This window comes from Loxodonta africana, chromosome 27 (assembly GCF_030014295.1).
Source record: "Loxodonta africana isolate mLoxAfr1 chromosome 27, mLoxAfr1.hap2, whole genome shotgun sequence".
Taxonomy (NCBI): domain Eukaryota; kingdom Metazoa; phylum Chordata; class Mammalia; order Proboscidea; family Elephantidae; genus Loxodonta; species Loxodonta africana.
The window spans coordinates 36,379,768-36,401,587 of NC_087368.1; the positions used below are offsets into that span (position 1 = coordinate 36,379,768).

Genomic DNA, 21,820 nt, shown 5'->3' on the forward strand with positions numbered 1-21,820 from the left:
TTGGGCACTGAAAGTTGACAAGCTCTGATAGCCGTCAACCAAGTGCCAAGAAGGGACACTTACTGTTAGCTGCTTGAAGACATCTGGAGTCGTCCTGAATGCCTCCACAAAAGTCAAGAAGACATGTCCAGGGGGAAAATAGGCATCTAATAAAACTTCCTCACGTAGCTTCTGTAAGATGACACCTCCCAAATATCCTAAATGCTAAGAAGGCAAACACTATTTCATTTCATGTCAAGTAAGTTTTATGTCAATTCTATGCTATGTGGTTTCATTTTTACGTGCATTAGGAGCAGCGGAACAATGGAAATGGAGCAAGGAGCACTGGACTAGGAGTTAGACCGCTGGCCCTATCTGCTTATTGAGCTTAGGAAAGTCATTTACCTCTCTGACCTTTCTCTGCAAATGACGACCCAGATAAGCCCCTTCCAGCTGTCCAAGTCCGTGTCTGAGTTTACTAGGTCTGCCCATTTTTAATAATGAGAAACATCATTTATGATTTTAAATGACAGTTTATATAATTTGTAACATTGCTTTTATGACACACTTTGAAGACATCTGTGATTTGTGGGCTGCTGAAGCCTTGCTCAGGAATACAGCCGCCATTTATCACATCGCTCCTGTGGAAGAGTACAGGTGGCTTCATGTGCCTTTTTTTTGCTATGATTTTCATGAAAAGGAAAAGTAGGGATTGCCTGTATTTGTATGCATGTGTGTACACGTGAATGTGTGTACGTGCACAGTCAATCTAAGAAACATTCTTGTTGATGAGGTTGTTATCTCATTAAAGGTACTATTCACGGTTCATCTCCTTAGTAACACCTCGCCCAGCACCCCCATGCCTCTCCCCTACGCTCACTGCCCCCACAGAATCAATTCTTCCCTCCTTTGTATGCTCGTAATCTTGTCCTCTCTATGCGGCTCAGCACTTAACACAGTGTTGACATCAACCTGTATCTTGAATGTCCATTGCTCCGCTAGACTGTGAACTCTTTAAGAGCCGGGACCACGTTCTAATCATACCTGTGTCCTTGGTGTGCCTAAGTCAGGAAGGTATTTTTTAAAAGTAATGGTTGGATGGATAAATAACAGAAGGAAGGAAAGATGGCAAGATGGAAGGCGGCAGGCCGGTAGTAAAAATGGATGGATTTGGCTTCCCTATGCCATTACCCAAGTCATCGTTATCAAATATAGTTGTGATTACCAAGTATAGTATCACTAATGTTGGTGTTAGCGTCCTTTACTCTGCCTACATTCATGCTAATAGCAAAATAAATAAAATTATTTATAGCAGATTATAGCCATGATTTTTAAAAATAAGGTCACAATTTATTTATTTAAGACTTAAAGGAAATCTAAAATGAGCCAGTAGAAAATTAATAATTGAGCATCATTTAGCTACTGCAGCTTCTTTCTTTAGTCGTCTTCACAAAAATCTTATTGCTGTAAAGCTGTTTCCAGGCGGAATTCGCTTCAGTGGTCTTAGTGATTCAGCGTGAATGTGTTGCATTTACCCAGTAAGAAAACATGAATGGTGTGCGCTGGTAATGATGTGTGGTGACGGATGAGGTCGTGGAATAAGTTCTCCAGAGCTCCTCAGGCACCACAGAGCTACCAAGATGTCAGCAGTGATCCTTTAGTCTTGAAGTGGTAAATGACCTGGTGCTGAATTTAAATATAAATAAAATAATGTGTTCAAAAACAGCTGCTATAAGGTGTATTAGGATAGGCTTTTTAATAACAAATGAGCAATATCCTTCTAGCAGACTAGACATGTGCTTTTTTTTTTATACCAAAAAAAAAAAAAAACCCCGTTGCCGTCAAGTCGATTCTGACTCATAGTGACCCTACAGGACAGAGTGGAACTGCCCCCATAGGGTTTCCAAGGAGTGGCGGGTAGATTTGAACCGCCAGTCTTTTGATTAGCAGCCATAGCTCTTAACCACTCTGCCACCAGGGCTCCAGATACGTGCTATAAGATAAGCTTTACGGAAACAGTACAGTTTGTATCTCATCTTAACTATTAATAGTGCTTTTCATATAAAAGTGTAGCCGAGTGATCAGTGTAGCAACTAGTTTTGCTCATCATTGAACCCCTATTGATAGAACTGCCTGGCACATAGTAGGTGCTCAGTAAACCCTTGTTGAATGAATGAACAAACAAAAGAACATCCACCTAAAAGACCGTGTAAGCAAATTGGAATTAATGGGAAATTCTCTCAGGGAATAAAATTTCTTGAAAATTAGAAACCTTATTCTTTGATACATAAGCACACACCCATGAAACACTTAGCACAAAACCCCCGTTCCTGATATTTTCTTCTTTCAGCTGAACTGTCAGAGAGGTTGGCCTTTCGGACTCTTGTTCTTTTCAGATGTCATTAATAGACATTTCTTGCCAAAGCCCACCCAGACTGGGGTGGAGGTGGTACATCAGGTAGCCTTCATGCCAAGGAAGATTTGATAGTGGCTCCACTTCTGCCGCTGCCGCTGCGTGGCTGCATGACCTCAATCAAATCAGCTCCCCTCTCTGGGGCCCAGCCTCTTCATCTGCAAAATGCAGAGGTTGAGCTCGTGATCTGTTGTGGGGATGTCATGTATATTCGTTCATTCAACAAGGGTTTGTTGAGAACCTACTATGTGCCAGGCACAGTTCTGTCACTGGGGGTTCAGTGGAGCAAAACCAGACACAGTCTCTCTGCCCCTGGTGCTTAGATGCTAGTCGGAGAGAGACAGTCCTTAACCAAATAGCTACACAAACAAATGTACGATCACAGCCTTGGTGAGTATATGAAGGACTTATGGAGCACATGGGGCTGTGGGATCTCATAAGAGGGGATTTATTTCTCTCGGGCAGGGAGATCAGAAAGGGCCTGCTGGGTACATGACTGGCAAGGTGCTGGAGAACGTGAGTTATGAAGGAGAGCGTGGGCTCTGGAGGCATAAAGGCTCTAGGTTCTAATCCCAGCACAGCTCCTTGGCTTCTCTCAGCATCTCAAGTTCCTCATCTCTTAAAAACTGGGACTAATATCGGAACCTTTTGTGGTTTTGTGAGGTTTCAGAAAGAACGTGTTTGAGTGTCCCTAGCCCCATGCTGGCAGCTGCCATTTCCATTTCCTGTCTGAGAATAGCTTTGGGGTCACAGATACACTGTTTTGATCGTAGGTTTTTAGCTGTGGAGAAAAAGCAAGAACAGCTGTCTTAGTTCCCTAGAGCTGCTGTATCAAAAATACCACAAAGGGGGTGGCTTTAAAGAAAAGAAACTTATTTTCTTATAGTTCAGGAGGCTAGAAGTCCAAATCCGTGGTGCCAGCTCTATGGGAAGGTCCTTTCTTGTTGTTAACCCTGGGCATTCCTTGGCATTTCTTGGCTCTAGGATCCCTGGTGGCACAGTAGTTAAGTGCTATAGCTGCCAACCAAAAGGATGGCATTTCAAATCCACGAGCTGCTCCTTGGAAGCCCTCTGGGGCGGTTCTGTTCTGTCCTATAGGGTCTCTATGGATTGGAATCAACTTGATGGCAATGGGTTTGGTTTTTTTGTTTTTTTTTTAAGACGGCTCCTTACCTGGACTGCCCCCCACCTATGTGTCTACATGTTGTGTCTACTTTTGTCTTTTTATAAGACACCACTCAGAAGGGATTAGATTTAGGACCCACCCTACTCCTGTATGGCCTTATTAACATAACAAAAGAAAAACCCTGGTTCCAATAGGGTCATATTTACAGGTAGAGGGATTAGGATTTTAACATAACATTTTGGGGAATACAATCCAATCAATAAGAACAGCTTTGAGGCGTCTTTCTAAAATTCCTAGTTCACCTTCTGCCCTGGACTGAAGTGCCTGGTTGCTCATAGTCGCAGAGGCACGCTTAAACCACTTGACTTGAATACCCCAGGAATGGCCATGTTGCGTGATTAAGTGACATAGGCCCAAGCTTTGAGAGCTGGCAGAGGCTGACATGTCACTGGCTTGTTCCTTCACCATTTATTCCTTCACCATTTACACATGAGGAAAGGAGACCACTCGCATGGAAACAAAACTTGAATGAGGATCTTCCACCTCCCCCAACCCTGTGATACCATATTCTTCTCTGAGGCAACTGAGATTCTTGTGAAGGCTAATACAATCCCTTCTCAAGTTAAAGCTAGGCCAGCTCTCTCCTAACTCCTCAAGGCCTGAGGAGGACTCATCTAATCTTAGAAAAGCAAACACCAGGACAGAAATAACTCATCAGTTGTTTAAAATGAAAATGGCCAACAATAATAAATAATCACCACAATTGCTTGAGGTCAGGGTCTTAATTTATTGGAGGCCATTCAAGAATTTGAAACTCTTCTCTAAGTTAATTTTTCATATCTCGTTCTGATGCTCGGGGCTCTTGCTTCTAGAGCAAGCCCATCAGAATTCTCATCACACATGTTATTCTTGTTGACATGCCAGACATCCAGGAAAATGAGATCTGTTCTTCATGGATGGGTAGTGATGATGATTTCTGCTCAAAATTTCCTGATTTCAAAGAATCGTAGCCTGTTGAGATTTTGAATAGTTCTCTCCCCTTTCATGCCGTGCTAGCTGAGTTAATGGTTACACACAACTAAAACATATTCTGGTTAAGTTAAGCAGAAAAGGAATTTTTTGGAAAGATATGGGCTGGTCTGTAGCATAGGCTGGAAGGCTGGAGAATCAGCTGGCAGGAAACGAGGGAGGCGAGGCTCAGCCCAGGATGCTACCCCGGGCTCTCAACTCCTTGGCAGCTGGCTCCCGTGATCTCGGATGGCCCCACTGCCTTTGTGCAGCCCTCAAAAATCGTAGGTCTGGGTGGGCGAATCCGCTCACCACACCACAGCCACATGACCACTGTAGGTCTCATGACTGCACTTCTTTAGATAACCATACTCTAGTAACCAGGAGGAGGAGAGAGGGAAGATCCTTCTCCTTCCTGCTGATGTGCCACTCCCACCCATCTTGGGATTCCCCTAAATTAGGAAATGTATCAGAATGCTGAGGGATGAAATATAACAGCTGTCCATATCAGAAACCCTCTTATGTTTAATCACGTCTTACATTAGCTGGTTGACCAGTTAAAAATTGGCCACTCATGTAAATTTATTTTGCCCAAAGCTCACATCACGTAATAATTACCATCAAGCTCATGGGCATCTTCATCATCATCATCCCTGACCCATTCACTCGCCCACTCTCCTGCGATACCTTCTCATTCCATCTTCATCATCATCACTGTCTTCATCATAATCATCCCTGACCTATTCACTTGTCCACTCTCCTGAGGTACCTTCTCATTCCATCCTCATCATCATCCCTGACCCATTCACTCCCCCACTCTCCTGAAGTAACTTCTCATTCCATCTTCATCATCGTCACCATCACCATCATCATCACCCCTGACCCATTCACTCCCCCACTCTCCTGAGGTACCTTCTCATTCCATCCTCATCGTCATCACCATCACCATCATCGTCACCCCTGACCCATTCACTCCCCCACTCTCCTGAGGTAGCTTCTCATTCCGTCTCCTCATCCCTCAAACATTCACCTGCTCTTCCCCCTCCCAGTTTTTGGCCCTGCTTGTATTTCACTACAAAAACAGACGCAACCACAAGAGACTTTCTGCACTCTATGGGAGTTAACTGATTGCCCGAGTATCTATAGCTGGTTACTGGGGTTCCTAAGTCTTGCCGTTCTGATGCCAGTGGAGTTTCGCCCTCCACCCCTAACTGTTCTTTGATGCCTCCTAGTATATTAGTGTTAAGCTTCAGGGCATTAATTCCAGTTTTTTGTTTTGTTTCATTGCAGCGTTGATGAAAAAACCTCGTATCTGGCTTTGGGGGCCGTGAAGAATATCTCCTTAAACATCTCCATATCCAACCTTGGGGACGATGCCTATGATGCCAATGTGTCCTTCAATGTTTCCCGGGAGCTGTTCTTCATCAACATGTGGCAGAAGGTAAGGAGGGTACCTTTGGCTCCGTCTGATTGAGAGACCAGACCCTTATCGTAGATGAGAATATGCGATGATCCTGCAAAGACTATTCCTTTATATGGAGTACTGTTTGGAATAATTACAAGTTTTCCCTCCTGGACTCAGATAGTATGTTGGTACAGCCAAGGAAGAAGCCGTAAATACCAACTGAGCGTCAGAGCAGTATCTGTATCTTACATTATCTCCCATCTCTTCTGTTCTGTTGAACTCTCTTCCTACAGTTTTATGTCTGGTCGTTTCTCCCAGATGGTGTTGCATGTCTCCAGCACACACATGCTATGTAGTTGTAGGTCAGTAGTTGTTGCTGTGAAAACAAGATAAGAAATAAAGACATATCACTGTTCATCAAGGTTATTATCACCAGTGATGCACTTGGTGTTCGTTAGTGGGTCGTGTACTCCCGCCTATACTTCAGCATATTCGTAGATTTACAACATGTTAGAGTGAACTGGGGAATTATTATTTACATGAATGGAATGAAAATTTTTAGGGTGTATTAACTTCTTTGAATGAGATGAAGTTTAGATAGCATGACTTCCGAAGACAAAAGAGCTGGTTACTTTCTCATCTCTCTCTCACACAATATCATCCCTCAGTGTACCACTTTAGGGAAGGAAGAGGAGAAGACTTCCCCATCAGACAACAGGGAGGAGTAAGTAGAACCAAATAGACTTTCTTGTACCTGGTAGTTGGTCTGACTACTGATAGTTGTTTAGATGGGAATTTTTGCAGCTTTTCAAAGTGTTTACAGTGCTGAACTGCGGTGCGTTACAATGCACCCAAAATCATTTTCTGAAGAAAACCTCTGCCCTGCCCACAGATGAGCCATTGGCACACCTTCTAGCAGGTGGGTGACGTTTTGTTGAGGTGCACGTACTGCCTGGCTACACAGTTTTAGCCGGATTGTGCCAACCCTGCCAAGCTTAGTGGGCTGAAGTACGTGGTGCCCCCAGAATGAGGGCTCTCCAACAACTTTCCAAGAAGTCATCTCAAACTCCCTACTGCCAACTAGCTTTCAGGAGTTCTGGGGCTTAGGAAGGTCGCAAAAGAGTATTCAAGAAGCACCCCAAGAAGGGGATGCTTGTCATCCATCTTGTGCACCCTAAAAATTGTCCCTGAATTAAACCTGGTCCAGAGAGAACCAAGTATCTGTAGGGTTCAAGTATCTCTGGCCCCCCATAAAAGCTCTTTTGCAGAATTGCATATGCCATGATACCATCTCCCTGTGTGGGAGTGGAGGGTGGCGTTTACTCAGAGACCACACCTGGGAAACTGGTCTCTGTGGTAACTCAGAGGCTGTGGTTGACGAGGGGCCATTCCATTATTCAGATTCCTCTCACTCAGGACCCACAGTAGAAATTTCTCTCGGGTCTTTGAATTAGACATAGCTGTGCTTCCTGCACCATCCCCCAGTGAACGCCCAGCGTTTTGACTTGCTTTACAGCCGGACACAGTCTTAAGACTGACTAGGTTTTCTTCTCTCTGTTACTGTTAAAAAATTCAGAACTGGTTCACTCTGGCAGTGTATAGGGCTTTGTAGTATCTATTTTATAAACTTAGACTCCTGTGTCTTACTTCACTTCTCTTCACCATGTTTTCCTTTTTTGACATGGGGACTGCATAATCTTCTATCATATGCACATGCCATGGATTACCTACGAGTTTCTACTGTTGGGCACTTAGATTATTTGGAGTAATGCCCTAGAGCATAAATCACTCAGCAGAGTTGTCTCCCCTTGAAGTGGGGTCAGAAACATAATTTTCCACCCCTGTGTCATCACTGGCCACTGGGAGAGAGGTGGGATGTAGCCTCCCAGGTGTACTGGATGAGGGAACTCTAGTCAGTCAAGGACAAGGCCACAGGTATAAATCATTAACCCTCCCATTACTTCCATCTTAACTTCAAGGTTAATTAACTGGTAATGTAAAAGGCATCACCCATCCCAGAGCAGGATTCTAACAACACCCAGGTGGGTAGTGAGGGAGACCCAAGAGGGCCCACCTACCCTGTTTAATGCATAAACCTATCAGAACCGACATGTACCCTACAAAAAGATGAATCCTGCAGAAAGATACATAAACTAAAAAAAAATAACCTTCAAAGGAAAACCAGGTGTTTTTAAACAATTATTAGTAGAAAACAAAAGTAAGTTTTAGAGAGCATCCACTTTCATTCCCAATGAAATTCAAGAAAAAATGGACACAATGAAAGATCAGATACTAGAACAATCGGCTGGAATGAAAATAGAAGGAACTGAGAGGCAAGCAAAAATAAAGACTGTAGATGGAATAAGGAGATATTACAATGAAGTAAAAAGGCAATGGCAGAACTAAAATGGGTTATGGTCAGAAAAGAGGATAATGACCGTTATGAAAAACTGATTCCATTATTGTGGAGGGCATATTTTAGAAAGTCTCTAAAAATTCTGAGAAAAGGGACAAGACAACAAAAAGGGATAATTGCGAAGAGTATAGATATGAAAGCTGGAGAATAGAGAATCAGCAAAGAGAAAATGGATCCAGAATAATTGGAACTTGTCTTTAGTTGTCGTTGAGTCAATTCCAACTCATGGCAACCCCATGTGTATAGAGTAGACCTGCTCCATGGGATTTTCAAGGCTGCGACCTTTCGGAAGCGTATCACCAGGCCTTTCTATCCTCTTAGGCAAGTCTGCTTTCGTCAGTTTATTCTGGTCTTTCCTTTAAGGGAAAGCTGCCTTATAAAATGTTGAGTGCACATGGATGGTCATCTGCTGACTTCTCTCTCACCCAAAGCAAGGCAACTTGAAAACATGCTCTAAAATAGAACTTAATTTGTTGGTGGCTGTCCTGCTGTCTGGCTGGCATGTGCTGTTGTTCACCCAGAGCTCAATGTGTAATGGCCAGCAGTTGGGTGTTAGCAAGGGGCAGACACCATGCACCATGTTCCCTGCCCGGCAAGGACCTGGGGACTTCCTTGGCAAAGCATCACTAGGGTTACCACGCACATTGGATTCTATGTGAACAGCTCTCCCAGAGCACAACTCCACAGACTATAGAGTGAATGTTGACCCCTAGAGTTGTATAGCCACGTGGCCTTGGAGTCAAGGTAAAGTCTAATTTTGACTCTTGCTGTGGTGCCACCTAGCACGAAGGGCTTTGGCTTTTCTTGGTGGAACAGGAATGGATTTTCTTGGACAGCACTTACTGAGAACCTGCTAAGTGTGAGGGACCCTTCTAGCCTCTAGGAGTTGCAAAGATGGGCAAGATCTGGTCCCTGCTGGTGCCCGCAGGTGCCAACATTGCAGAGACAACACCTAGGGTGGGTGGGTCAATTTATTTGACTGGCGAAGGAGGGAACTGGGCTGGAGAAGGGGTAAAAGGACAGACGACACCAGAGGAGGAGGAGAAGGGGTAAAAGAGAGGACCTAGCCACATGGAAAGAGGCTGCCCATGGGGAACAAAGGGCCAGTAATATTCCTGGTAGTGGGGTGACCTCAACGTTTTAGGAATAGTGATGCCTATTTTATGCTGAAGTAGCTTGTTGGTTAGGGCTCCTGCACTCACGGACATCTCCCGTGACCATGAGTGTGAGAAGGGAGTGTGTGTGTGTAAATCAAAGAAACAACTGCGTTCATGTGTACATTTTCATGGTACTGACCATGTGGCATGCAGGGAGCATACATGGTCATAAAAATGTAACCTTCAAGTCAGATTTCCCTGGGTCTCCTGGGTACAAGAGGGCTCCCAGCTGGCCTTTGGGTACCAAGGGGGAGGTGGCATCTTACATAAGTTACAGAGGAGGCCGGGCTGGTGCAAGGAATGTGTATGGGGCTCCCCAACATCTGCTAGGGATACCCACAGGGTTGAAAGCGTCTCTACCTTGAGCATCACATATTCTAGGCTCCTAGGAGTTGTAAGTTGGCCTGATGAGACCTCACTGGGAGACTAGTGTGAGAACTAGTAATTCATACCTCTCTGGGGGTGGGACAAGACAGGTGCTGTAAATGGGTGAAGAGGGCCAGGTGTGGGACAGTAGAAAGCGATGGAGAATGTGGGAGAATGGAAGATTCCAGCCTTACACAGGGGCAGCCAACTCCCAGCCTATGCTCAATTGTTGCCAGGTGGGAAGGAGGACCAGTGCAGCCAGACTTCCTATTTTTCAATAAAAACCAGAAATCCACATTTTTATGTGAAATCTCATGACTTTAGCAGCTAATTAAAATTTTTTCTGAACAATGTGTGGGCCAAACAAAACATGTCCTCTGACCGCATCCAGCCTGCGGGCCACCAACCAGTGACCTCCAGTCTCATGGCCTTCCATATGTTCTAGTCCCACCCTCTCCTGCCTGCTTGTATGTGGATCTGCATTTCAGGTGGAACTTAGTCTGTCTACAGCCCTGACTGTGTTTCCCGTCCTTCCCTGAGCAACAGATAACTAGTCAAAGAGATTGGGGCTTGGAGGGCTTTGAGTATGGGTTTGTATATTGGGAGAAAGGTGGGAACTGAAAGGTTCAACCCAAATGTAATGCCCACTGAAATTTTAAAGCTAATGATTTTTGAAAAGTAGTTGCAGCCTGAAATAATTGTACAGTTATTTCAGTGAAAGCAAGGAGCAGAGAAACTGGAGTTTGGAGTTAAGGAACTCTTAGAAGAGAAGTAAAGTGATAGACAGCCAGCACGATATAGAGGAAAAACGTGGTTCTGTCTACAGTCAGACTCAGGGTTTAAATTCCAGCTCTGTTCCCTGCAGTCACTGTGACCTCGGCAAGAGTCTTCTCTCTGTGCCTCTGTTCATTCCTCTGTAAAATAGAGTTGTGCTGAGGAATAAGGAAAGCCTACGCCAAGCTACTCATGCAGGAAGAGGCCCTGACCAGCCTTCCTGTCTCCCTGCCACACACACAAGCCCATACTTACTCATTTACTCAGAAGATACTTATTGATCATCTACTCCAGACCAAGATTAAGTGCTGAAGGGGGAGTAAAAAAGCAAGGCTATAAGGCATAAGAATGTGAGTCAGAGGGTGTCTACTCTTCCTTTTAAATAAAAAATCAAGACTCATGATCTTAACAACAGATTGAATGTGTGTGTGTGTCTGCATATGTGTGTGTCTTCATACAGTCAAAAAAATAAAGTTAAACTGAACTTTCTAAATATTTCATGAATTGGCGTTATTGAGAAAATAAAATTATGCAATAGCAGCAACTTGAAAGGTTAGAGAGGAAACTTTGGGGGCAATGAGTTTATGTTAATGAGGGAGGAACAGTTGGGAAGAGGAGGGTGAGAATGGTTGTACACCTGGGAGAATGTAGTCGGTGTCACTGAACTGTACGTGTAGAAACTGTTGAATTGGTATATGTTTTGCTGTATATATTCTCGACAACCAAACTGAGCCAAACTCGTTGCCGTCAAGTCGAATTCCAACTCATAGCTACCCTATAGGACAGAGTAGAACTGCCCCATAGGGCTTCCACGGGCCGGCTGATGGATTCATACTGCTTGCCTTTTAGTTAGCAGCCATCGCTCTTAATCACTGCACCACCAGGGCTCCATTCTCAATAACAACAACAAAATAAATTAAAAAAAAAAATACTAAAATGATGTGAAATGTAATGTAAAATTTGGTAAACATATGTCGATTAGATAGATGTGTTAGCTTTTTTGGCGTTTGTTTTTGGTTTTCCATTTACTTACTATCTGCTGAAACACTGGAATGTTGAGTTTGGGGATATTGGACTGTTTAAAATCCAAGGATGAATAATGTGTTCCAAAAAAAATGTCAAGACATCAAGGCCAGGCCCTGAATTTAAAGACCAGGCAGGGAGGAAACTCAGAGGTCCTAAGATGTGTGACTGGCCTTATGAAGCCTGGATGAGGAATTCAGATTTCTTAGCAGGTCGGCAGCACTGGGCTGTTTGTGGCTTTTGAGAAGAGTGACAGGAAGAAATCGGGGGTGAAGGCATCAGTGTTCAGGGTAGAATGGGAACAGAAAGGTCAGATACTATGAAGGCCACTAAGGGGGGGTTTCCACAGCCGATGAGGTCAGAGGGTACAAAGGTCTGGACTGGGGGAACGGAGAAGGAAGCTGAGATGCTGAGGACATCCTGAAGGAAGAGCCAAAAAACAGAGTAACAGTCAGGAAAGTCAGAAGTTGAGGTTCTCATCTTGGAGCTACTGGAAGAGGCAAGTTAGGAGGAGGAGCTAGTGTAGGGGGACGATCATGAATTCGGCATGGAGGACAGAGAGCCTCCACTTGTAATGCACTTTATGGCTTCCAGAGCACTTTCAAGTTCGTAAGAAATGCAGTTGTGCTCAACGTTGGCTGGTTGGCAGTCACTGGAATTTGGCTGACAGTCGTCACATCACCTTCGAGTTTTCTTGAGGGAACTGAGAAGAGGAATGGACCCCGCGTCTTTTTATTTCTTGTCACGACAGGGCCCAGTGTGTGTGTGTGTGTGTGTGTGTGTGTGTGTGTGTGTTGGGGGGAAGGGGTGACGATGTCAGAAGCTACTTGAAGGGAAGCTCGTTTTTGCTGTTCTGAGGAATGAGTAAGTGGTTTGAATTCTGTATTCAACTCCGCCTCCAAGTCAGCTTTCTAGGTGGTAAAACGCCAGGTCACCTTTCATGCCTTTCAATGGCTGATTCTTTATGTAAAGAGGCATAAAGGGCTTCTAAGTTTGTTTTGCTTGTAAAACAATTCTTGAAGTTCATGTCTAACTTTGCCACAGAAAGGATAGTCCCTTTCTCTCATCTCACTTTCAAGGCCGACCGCTCAAGATGGCGCCAGGCGATAAAACTGATTCCGTTTCTAATCGGATGGGGCGGAAGGGCCTAAACACTTACGTGTTTGTATACCTTGATATTTGAGGGAGTACCCTGGACGGTTTCCAGACAGAAGGCTCCACATAAAAGCTGCATCCATACTTGTGAACAAAGCGAAATATATTAAGCAGAGCTGGGAAGTCAAACGTTGTGCCTCAGAACAGTTTGCAGGCAGGCGTGCACCTTATCCTTCAGTGTGTAAGCTGATTCCAAACAGCCTTGGTTTTGCTCTCTGGCCGCCCTCCTTCGTGGCAGGAGCTGATTCTCATTGTGTTCTGTTTTCTCCAGTGTCTCTTGTCAAGTTAATAGTAGCCTCGAGTAAAATGTAACCCTCAGATGTTTATAGTCATCTTGGCCCGGCCATTAAGATGATGAATGAACTTGCCGCTTGCCCTTGTAAGAGAACCCTGAGGGTGGATATCAATACTCAGAAAATAATAAGTCTTTTCCACCCCTTTCCTGTCTTTAATCCAGTGCCCCAAGCCCCCTCATGACTTTACCTTGAACTTCCTGCATCATGCCAGGCAGAAAACCTCACCTGGCTGGGTGCCCAGCTGAGACTCTAACATCAGCAAGCTATTTCTCACTCATTGTTGATCTTTCCCATCTACTTAAACCTGTTGCCGTGGAGTCAGTTCCGACTCAAAGCGACATTATAGGACAGAGGACGGCAGCCCCGTAGGGTTTCCAAGGCTGTGAATCTTCACAGAAGCAGGCTGCCATATCTTTCTCCCACAGAGCAACCTGTGGGTTCAAACCTCCGACCTTTCAGTTAGCAGCCAAAGGCTTAACCACTGCACCACCGGGACTCTTCCCATCCTGCTTAGCAACGGTAAAGCCCACATTCCCTGGAGACTCTTTAGTGGTTCTGAGTTGCATCTGCTGGCCCCAACCTTCCGCCTCAAGAGGACAAGAGAGGGTGGTGGGGAGCAAGGTTCCCCGAAGCCAGGTTTGTATTTCCTCACCTGGATTAACTGTGGCCAATGCATGAGCATTTCCTGACCCTGCAGCCAGAAGGATCCTAACCCTGAGAGGAGCTGTGCACGAGAGAGAGGCTGGGCCCTTCCTGTGGCGTCGGCAGTGCGGAAGTGGAGGGGAAGCCCAGCTGTCCATTTCAGGTCACAGCATGGCCTCAGTGTTCCACAGTGGGGCTCAGTTTTCGCATGTCTGAAAAGCTCCGTCTGTGTATTCACTGCAGTTAGAAGGAAGGCCACTTTTTGCTTCAGAAATGTCGATGGAGCCGTAGCTACGACAAGGATCAGTTAAGAAGGACGTTTCCCAGAGTTGCAGGACTTGGACGAATCTGCAGGCAGTTTAGAAAACATGTGTTAAACCTCTGGATTTTTTTTTTCCCCCTAACTAGCTGCAAAACAGCAATTTAATCATTTCCTCTTAGAAGAGGAAAGAGGGAGACTTACATTTTAAGTCTTTTTCATGAAACAGCACACCACCTCTTAAAAATCAGGCCATGAGAGTAGACTGCTAAGCTAAGGCAAATAAAAGTAAACCCAAAAAACCTAGGAGAGGAATTTGGACATCTTAGGCTGGCTTTCTCTGAAGCAGCCCAGAAGAGGAAGATTTACATTCAAATGGTTTATGCGGGATGTGCTCCCAAGGAGACATGCAGGCAGCCAGAAGGCAGGACAGGGCAGACCGCAACCTCAGACAAAGTCCCACCAAGCATGGCCCCAGCCTGATTCTACTGGATATTGTCTCACCTCTAGGCCAGGAAGCTGGGCTTTCATCCTCCCGAAAACAGCAGTTCTGGGTGTGGCCAAGCCAATTTCCAACTCATAGCAACCCCCACGTGGTAGAGTAGAACTGCCCCGTGGGGTTTCCTAGGCTGTCGTCTTTACAGAAGCAGGTGCCAGGTCTTTCCTCCCTGGAGCTGCTGGGTGGGTTCCAGCCGCCAACCTTTCAGGTAGTAGCCGAGCGCTTAACTAGTGCACCACCAGGACTCCTTACAAAAAAAAAAAAAAAAAAAACCCATTGCTGTCAATTCAATTCCAACTAATAGTGACCCTATAGGACAGAGTAGAACTTCCCCACAGGGTTTCCAAGGGGCAGGTAGTGGATTCGAACTGCCCATCTTTTGGTTAACAGCTGAGCTCTTAACCACCGTGCCACCTCTGTCTTAGTCATCTAGTGCTCCTATAACAGAAATACCACAAGTGGATGGCTTTAACAAACAAATTTACTCTCTCACTGTCTAGTAGGCTCCAAGTCCAAGTTCAGCGTGTCAGCTCTAGGGGAAGGCTTTCTCTCTCTGTCGGTTCTGGAGGAAGGTCCTTGTCATCAGTCTTTTCCTGGATGAGGAGCTTCTCAGGTGCAGGGGCCCCAGGTCCAAAGGATACACTCTACTCCTGGCACTGCTATCTTGGTGGTGTGAGGTCCCCCTGTCTCTCTGCTTGCTTCTCTCTTTTGTATCTCAAAAGAGATTGGCTTAAGACACCATCTAATCTTGTAGATCTCGTCAGTGTAGCTGTGGATAATCCGTCTTATTTTACATCATAGTGATAGGATTTACAACGTGTAAGGAAATCACGTCAGATGACAAAATGGTGGACAGTCATACAGTACTGGGAATCATGGCCTAGCCAAGTTGACAGATATTTGGGGGAAACACAATTCTATGACAGCTCCTTAGGGAGGAATAAAAGTCCCAAGCACTTTCAGCCTTCTGAAGGTGAGGTGCGGCCAGAGAGGCTTCCGAGGCTGAGGGCAGGCCACGGGTGCTGGCTCTTGGCAGTAAATGCAGACTGAAGTGGGGGATGGGATAGAGGGTAGGCACATAAAAGAGATTTGAGGGGCCCTGGGCCAAACACTGGAATGGTTTGCTATAGTAGGCAGATCTTTGGGCTCCATTCATCTTGGCCCTATTTCTCACACCTCCCATTTATTCCAGGAACAGCCCGTTGGCTGAACCTGCAGAGCGTATCCATTATCCATCCACTTCTCACCATCACCATTGCTTCCATCCTGGTCCAAGTCACTGTCTTCTTTTGCCTGATTATTGATTACAGCAGCTTCCTTCAAAACTGGTCACCCTTGACCCCGTCCACACCTCTGCTTGGAACTCTCCAACAGTGTCCCATCTCACTGTAAAGCTTGGGTCTTTACAATGCCTGTAAGGCCCTGTAGATCTAAGCCCACTGCTGCCTCCCTGCTTGCTTCTCCTACTGCTCCGCCTTGGCCTTCTCCACTGTACCCACAGTGGCCTTCTTGCTGCTGCTTGCAACACACCAAGCTTGTTCCTGGCTCCTGGTCTTTGCCCTGGCTTTTCCTCCAGACATGCGTGTGGTCCACCCTTTTACTTCCTTCTCATTTCTGCTCAAATGTGTCCTGATTAGCAATACCCTACAACTCCAAAACCACTGTCCCATCCCCCTTACCCTGCTTTTCTCCACAGAACTTAGTACTGTCTGACATACTACTTGTATGTTGCTTGTTGTCTTTCTCCTCCCACTGGAACGTAAGCTCCGTCAGGTATGGGATGACCTTTTATGCCCTGACTCACCCCAGCACCTAAAGTCATGCTGGGGATGTAGTGTTGTTGTCAGATGCTATCGAGTTGGTTCCGAGTCTTAGCGACCCTGTGTACAAAAGAACAAAACACTGCCTGGTCCTGTGCCGTTCTCACAATCGTTGCTGTGTCTGAGCCCATCGTTGCAGCCACTGTGTGAGTCCATCTCATTGAAGGTCTTCCTCTTTATCAGTGACCCTCTACTTTACCAAGCATGATGCCCTTCTCCAGGGGCTGGTCCCTCATGATAACAAGTGCAAAGTACATGAGATGAAGTCTCGCCATCCTTACTTCTAAGGAGCATCTGGCTATACTTCTTCCAAGACCAACTTGTTCATTCTTCTGACAGTCCATGGTATATTCGGTATTCTTCACCAACACCATAATTCAAAAGCTTCAATTCTCCTTCCGCCTTCCTTATTTATCATCCAAATTTTGCATGCATATGAGGCAATTGAAAATACCACGGCTCAAGTCAGGTGCACTTTCGTCCTCAAAGTGACATCTTTGATTTTGAATGCTTTCAAGAGGTCTTTTGCAGCAGATTTGCTCAATGTAATACATCATTTGATTTCTTGACTGCTGCTTCTGTGGGCGTCGAATGCTCATTTCATTAGCACATATACTAAAATTTGGAATAATGAGATGAAAATTGGGCATGTAGGCTCTCAATATTTGTTAAATGAAGAAATGAATGGATGGTGGGTGGATTTGTGGACAGATGAAACGTATTTTTATTTCTCTATATACTTTATCTGGAAACCCTGGTGGCATAGTGGTTAAATGCTACAGCTGCTAACCAAAGGGTTGGCAGTTCGAATCCTCCAGGCGCTCCTTGGAAACTCTGTGGGGCAGCTCTACTCTGTCCTGTAGGGTTGCTATGGGTTGGAATCGACTCGATGGCACTGGGTTTGGTTTTTGGTTTTTTATATACTTTATCATGGAGCCCTGGTGGCACAGTGGTTAAGAGCACAGCCGCTAACCAAAAGATTGGCAGGCAGTTCAAATCTACCAGCTGCTCCTTGGAAACCGTATGGGGCAATACTACTCTGTCCTACAGGACCGCTATGAGTCAGGATCAACTCTCCAGCACTGAGTTTTGAATTTTTTTTTATATAAACTTTATCATTACTATATCTATTTTTAAGTTTTACATGGCTCTGGTAGTTTTTGAGAACAAAGGCTCTTTTTAAACAAAGCAGTGGTTTGAAGAAGTATGCTAATTTCTTATCTCCCTGGAAAGGGAGTCCATCAAGAACTAGACAAATGGAGAAATGCTACCCCCACCTGGTAATAGAGTCCTGCTGTGTAGGATCAGGCCGGAAGAGTGAGTTAACCCCTTTGGTGCTGAAATTTATCTCTGAGAAGGCAGCTTTGTGTCTGTGCCTTAGAAGTGACAGGAGAAGGACCAACTTTATTTTTTCCAAATAGTCAGATATCCCAAAAAGTCTTATTAAACGCTCCATTATCCACTGGCCTGAAGTCACCGTCTGCACTGTATTCTGAATTCCCGTTTTCAGTTGGATCTGTTTCTGGATTTCTCTCTTCTGATCTAACTCGGTGCCATACCACACAATTTTAATTACTGAAACTTTGCACGACAGTGTAATACATGGAAGAAGCTTCTCCTCTAGTGTTCGTGGTTTTTTGAGTTTTTCTGCTCAGTGTCACATGCTTCTTCTTTCAAATAAATCGTTCTTTTAAGTTGAAAAAAAAAATCCATCGCAATGTTGTTGGAATTGTTTTAAATATATCCTTTAATTTGGGAAGAATATGTACATTTAAAACTTTTCCGGTTTCTCCTCCAAGAATCTGCTCTGTCTGTCCATTTTCTATTCTTCTTTTCTGTTCCTCAGAAGGATGGCGTAGTTTTCTTCACCTAGGTCTTGCGTGTTCCTGTTATCCCTGGATAGTTTCTGTTGTAAATGAGGTCTTTTCCCGTTACATTTTATAACTGACTATTTTTTTATCCCAAAAGAGCAAAAACAACCCGTTGCCATCAAGTCGATTCTGAGTCGTGGCAGCCCTACAGCACGGTGAGGAACTGCCCCCCCCCCGTAGGGTCTCCAAGGAGCAGCTGGGGGATTCCAACTGCAGGCCTTTTGGTGAGCAGCTGAGCTCTTAACCACTGCGCCACCAGGGCTCCGCGTGTGTATTTACAGAAAGCTTTCAACTTTAGTATAAGTCTTACTAGTCACTAATCATGTTGCAGTTTGCAATTGTATTATGTCTGCTGCCAGCGTGAGCACTCGGTTTTATTACTCTAGGGCTTTCTAGGTAGAAAGCAGAATAATAATCTTGCTCTCTCCTTTCTAATACAAAACCTCACTTTATCCTAAGTAATACTCTACCGCTCACTTCAAGGCAGTGTCCCACAAGGGCAGGCGGGATGGCCAGCCTCCTTCCCGATGTGAATGGGGCGCGATGCTGGTTGCAGGCCAGGGTTCCGTACTTCATTAACGACGCTGAGGAAGCACGTTAACACAGATGGACACTGAGATCTTGTCAACTAGGCTCTCAGTGCCTATTTGTTTTTTTTCATAACTAAGGGGTTTTGTGCCTGAAAAGGAAAGGTATTTCTATTAGCATTATGTCTGCTACCCCATCCATTTATTTTGAAACAACCACCATTTTACAAACATTCGCATAGTACTTACATGACTTGTAAGATGAGACGTGAATTTACGAGGCTTAGGTGTAGCCCTGTGAAACTGGTTCCGTTGTAGGTCAAAATGCTCAAATGTTGGCAACTTCATGTGGTTCAGCTGAATAGGTTTTTTCATTTAGCTTCGAACACAAGCTTAAAAAAATTTTTTTTTTCCATAAATCTCACTGTCTTAAATGCTTCCAGTGCCTTAAAAAGGCAAACCAGTGATTCACTGATGGTTGGGCTAACACTAAAAATCAATTACATGACTGCTAATATCGGGGATTAAAATTTCTTTATTATCGCTAATCTGACTCTATTTCTGACTTTGGTGCTGATTTCTTCCCAGGGCTACACTTGTACTGTCCTTCCCGGAAGAGCTAGGGCTACCTGCTCAAGCTTGAGGTCAGGGACCAGGGCTGGTGGTGGGAGATTCAGCCCTGGGGACACGATTCCTCTTTTGTAGCCAACAGTGTTGGTGCTCCATCCTGATCCCCCCATACCTTCTACCGTTTTTACCCCTCCCTCTTCACACACCCAACTTTGGTTTACTTTTGGTCCAACACCCAGTTCCTGTGACCCTTTGGCGGAATGACCTCGGGCTACTGGAGCTACTTAACCTGTACTATAGTCATGAGGAGCTAGAAGTGCCCAGTCTTGGGCAGCCCTTGACCAATGACTGTGTGGTACTCACGTCTGAAAGCCCAGCAGCCCGACCTCAGGTCAGGACCACTCTAAGGTGGTGAGGCTTACACCCCAGAGCCCACTGTGGGATCAGGCTGAGCCACTCTCTGAGGGACCTTGCCTGACATCACTCTCTTGCTTGACTTGCTCCCCTTCCCCATGCAGCCCTCCACCCCCTTCCTGGTCTTCCTGGGGGCGCTTCTTTATGCATCTTTTACTCAGAGACCCTCATCTCGGCATCCGTTTCTGGGTATCTGGAGCTAACACAGACAGCCCCCTTTTTTTTTTTTTTCATAAATAAACAGAACCAAAAACCTGGCGTTGTGTCGAACAGGCTTTGTTAATTATAGCAAAAACTTCCCAAGTGACTAACTCAGACCAAGCAGATATGTTCTGATTTTCTTTTTTACCTCTATCTTTTCCCTCAATGACTCTGTTAGGAGTATCTTTGTAACACAATCTAAGTCTACTTTGTAAGTATTTGTTCTGAGTGTCTATTGTGAATGAGACCCAGCCCAATTCAGCTAAAGCTACACTTTTTGATCAGTTGGGTCACGGAACTTACAACTTTCTTTTTTTTTTAATTGTGTTTTAAGTGAAAGTTTACAAATGAACTCAGTCCCTCGTACAAAAATTTATATACACCTTGCTGTGTACTCCTAGCTGCTCTCCCCCTAACGAGACAGCACACTTCTTCTCTCCACCCTATAGTCCCTGTGTTCATTCAGCCAGCTTCTGTCCCTGACAACTTTCTTTTACATTAACTATTGGGCTGCTAACCAAAAGGTTGGCTGTTCGAATCTACCAGGTGCTCCTTGGAAACCCTGTAGGGCAGTTCTAGTCTGTCCCATAGGTTGCTATGAGTCGGAATCAACTCTGGCTTTTTTTTTTTGATTCATTAATGCTTAAAACATTGCCATATCAAGCTGTTAATAGTGCTTTTCTTTTTTTGACTTTTTAATAAGATCAACTGTAATTTAAAAGTTCCAACTATGAATCAGAAATCAACTCAACAGCAATGAATTTTTTTTTTGTTTTTTTTTTTTGTAACTTCTGCTTGGTCATCGTGTGTCACTGCTGGATGTGATTTGCTAATATTTAGTGTTTTTGCATCTATAGTCATAAACGAGATTCATCTGTGGCTTTCCTTCTTGTGTGGTCTTTGTCAGGTTTTGGTATCGGGTTTTGCTAATGTCTGCAAAGACGAGCAGGGAGCTTCCATTCTTTCTTTGTACCATGGAGCCACGTGAATGCCATGGTCACAGCAGCAGGCAGCAGGAGCTGAGCCTTGTTGAGCATTTATTTATGTGCTGGACGTTATGCTCAGCACTTAATTATTAACACATTCAGTCCTCATCACAACTCAGTGAGGTGCATCCAGTTACGGACTCAGTTCTCCTGAAGAGGAATCCGAGGCTTAGCGGGGTTGGTGCAGAGACGCAGCTGGCAAATGGCGGAGTGGGGATTGGGTCTCAGACAGGCTGCCTCCGGGTGTGTGTTAATGCATCCTCTGTACATAAAGGGGGCTGTTTACATGCCTGATGGGAAGGGCCGGCTGCCCACTGGCTTCGTGGGTACTGACCCTCTGCAGTGCCAGGTGTTTCAGGAGTTAGGTCCTTCTCATTACATCATCACCAGTTTTTGTACAGGGGGCGGTAGGCAAGGAAGCATTGGTACATTTTCAGACACAGCTGCAATTTGTCTGAACAAGGCTCTCTTCAGTATCCCAAGGACGTTGGCAAACGGACCGAGGCCCCCAGTCAGTCTCCCCCCACTGTGAGCCTTGCTGTGGTGCCCACGTGTCTCCACATGGGGTCCCACAAAGCTGGCTGCAACCTCACCATTCGGTTTTCCTGTCTGGAATTAATTTGTTCCCAAGTGAACATCAAAATAAAAGGAAGATCACATATGAAAGCTTTGCGCTTAAATGGTCTTGGGGAGGTGGAAATAGCACCCTCGGTTCTGTTTTTGGAGCCCCAGTGGCACAGTGGTTAAGCGCTCAGCTGTGAACCAGAAGGTCGGCAGTTCAAATCCACCAGCTGCTCCTTGGAAACCCTATGGGGCAGTTCTGCGCTGTCCTACAGGGTCACTATGAGTTGGAGTTGACTCAACAGCAATGGGTTTGGATTTTTTTTTTTAAGTCTGTGTTCACATTTGCCTG

At 45.1% G+C, this 21,820-nt stretch overlaps 1 protein-coding gene across 3 annotated transcripts in view; it reads left to right on the forward strand.

The window, feature by feature from the left end:
• ITGA9 (integrin subunit alpha 9) overlaps nt 1–21,820 on the forward strand; it is a 395,095-nt gene that overhangs the window by 245,529 nt on the left and 127,746 nt on the right. For all 3 annotated transcript variants that reach the window (XR_010319610.1, XM_064277483.1, XM_064277482.1), the window contains exon 18: nt 5,817–5,967. Coding sequence is in view for 2 of the 3 variants with exons in the window: in XM_064277483.1 (XP_064133553.1) it covers nt 5,817–5,967 (151 nt within the window). In the remaining variant the exon portion in view is untranslated. The remainder of the gene's footprint in view (nt 1–5,816; nt 5,968–21,820) is intronic.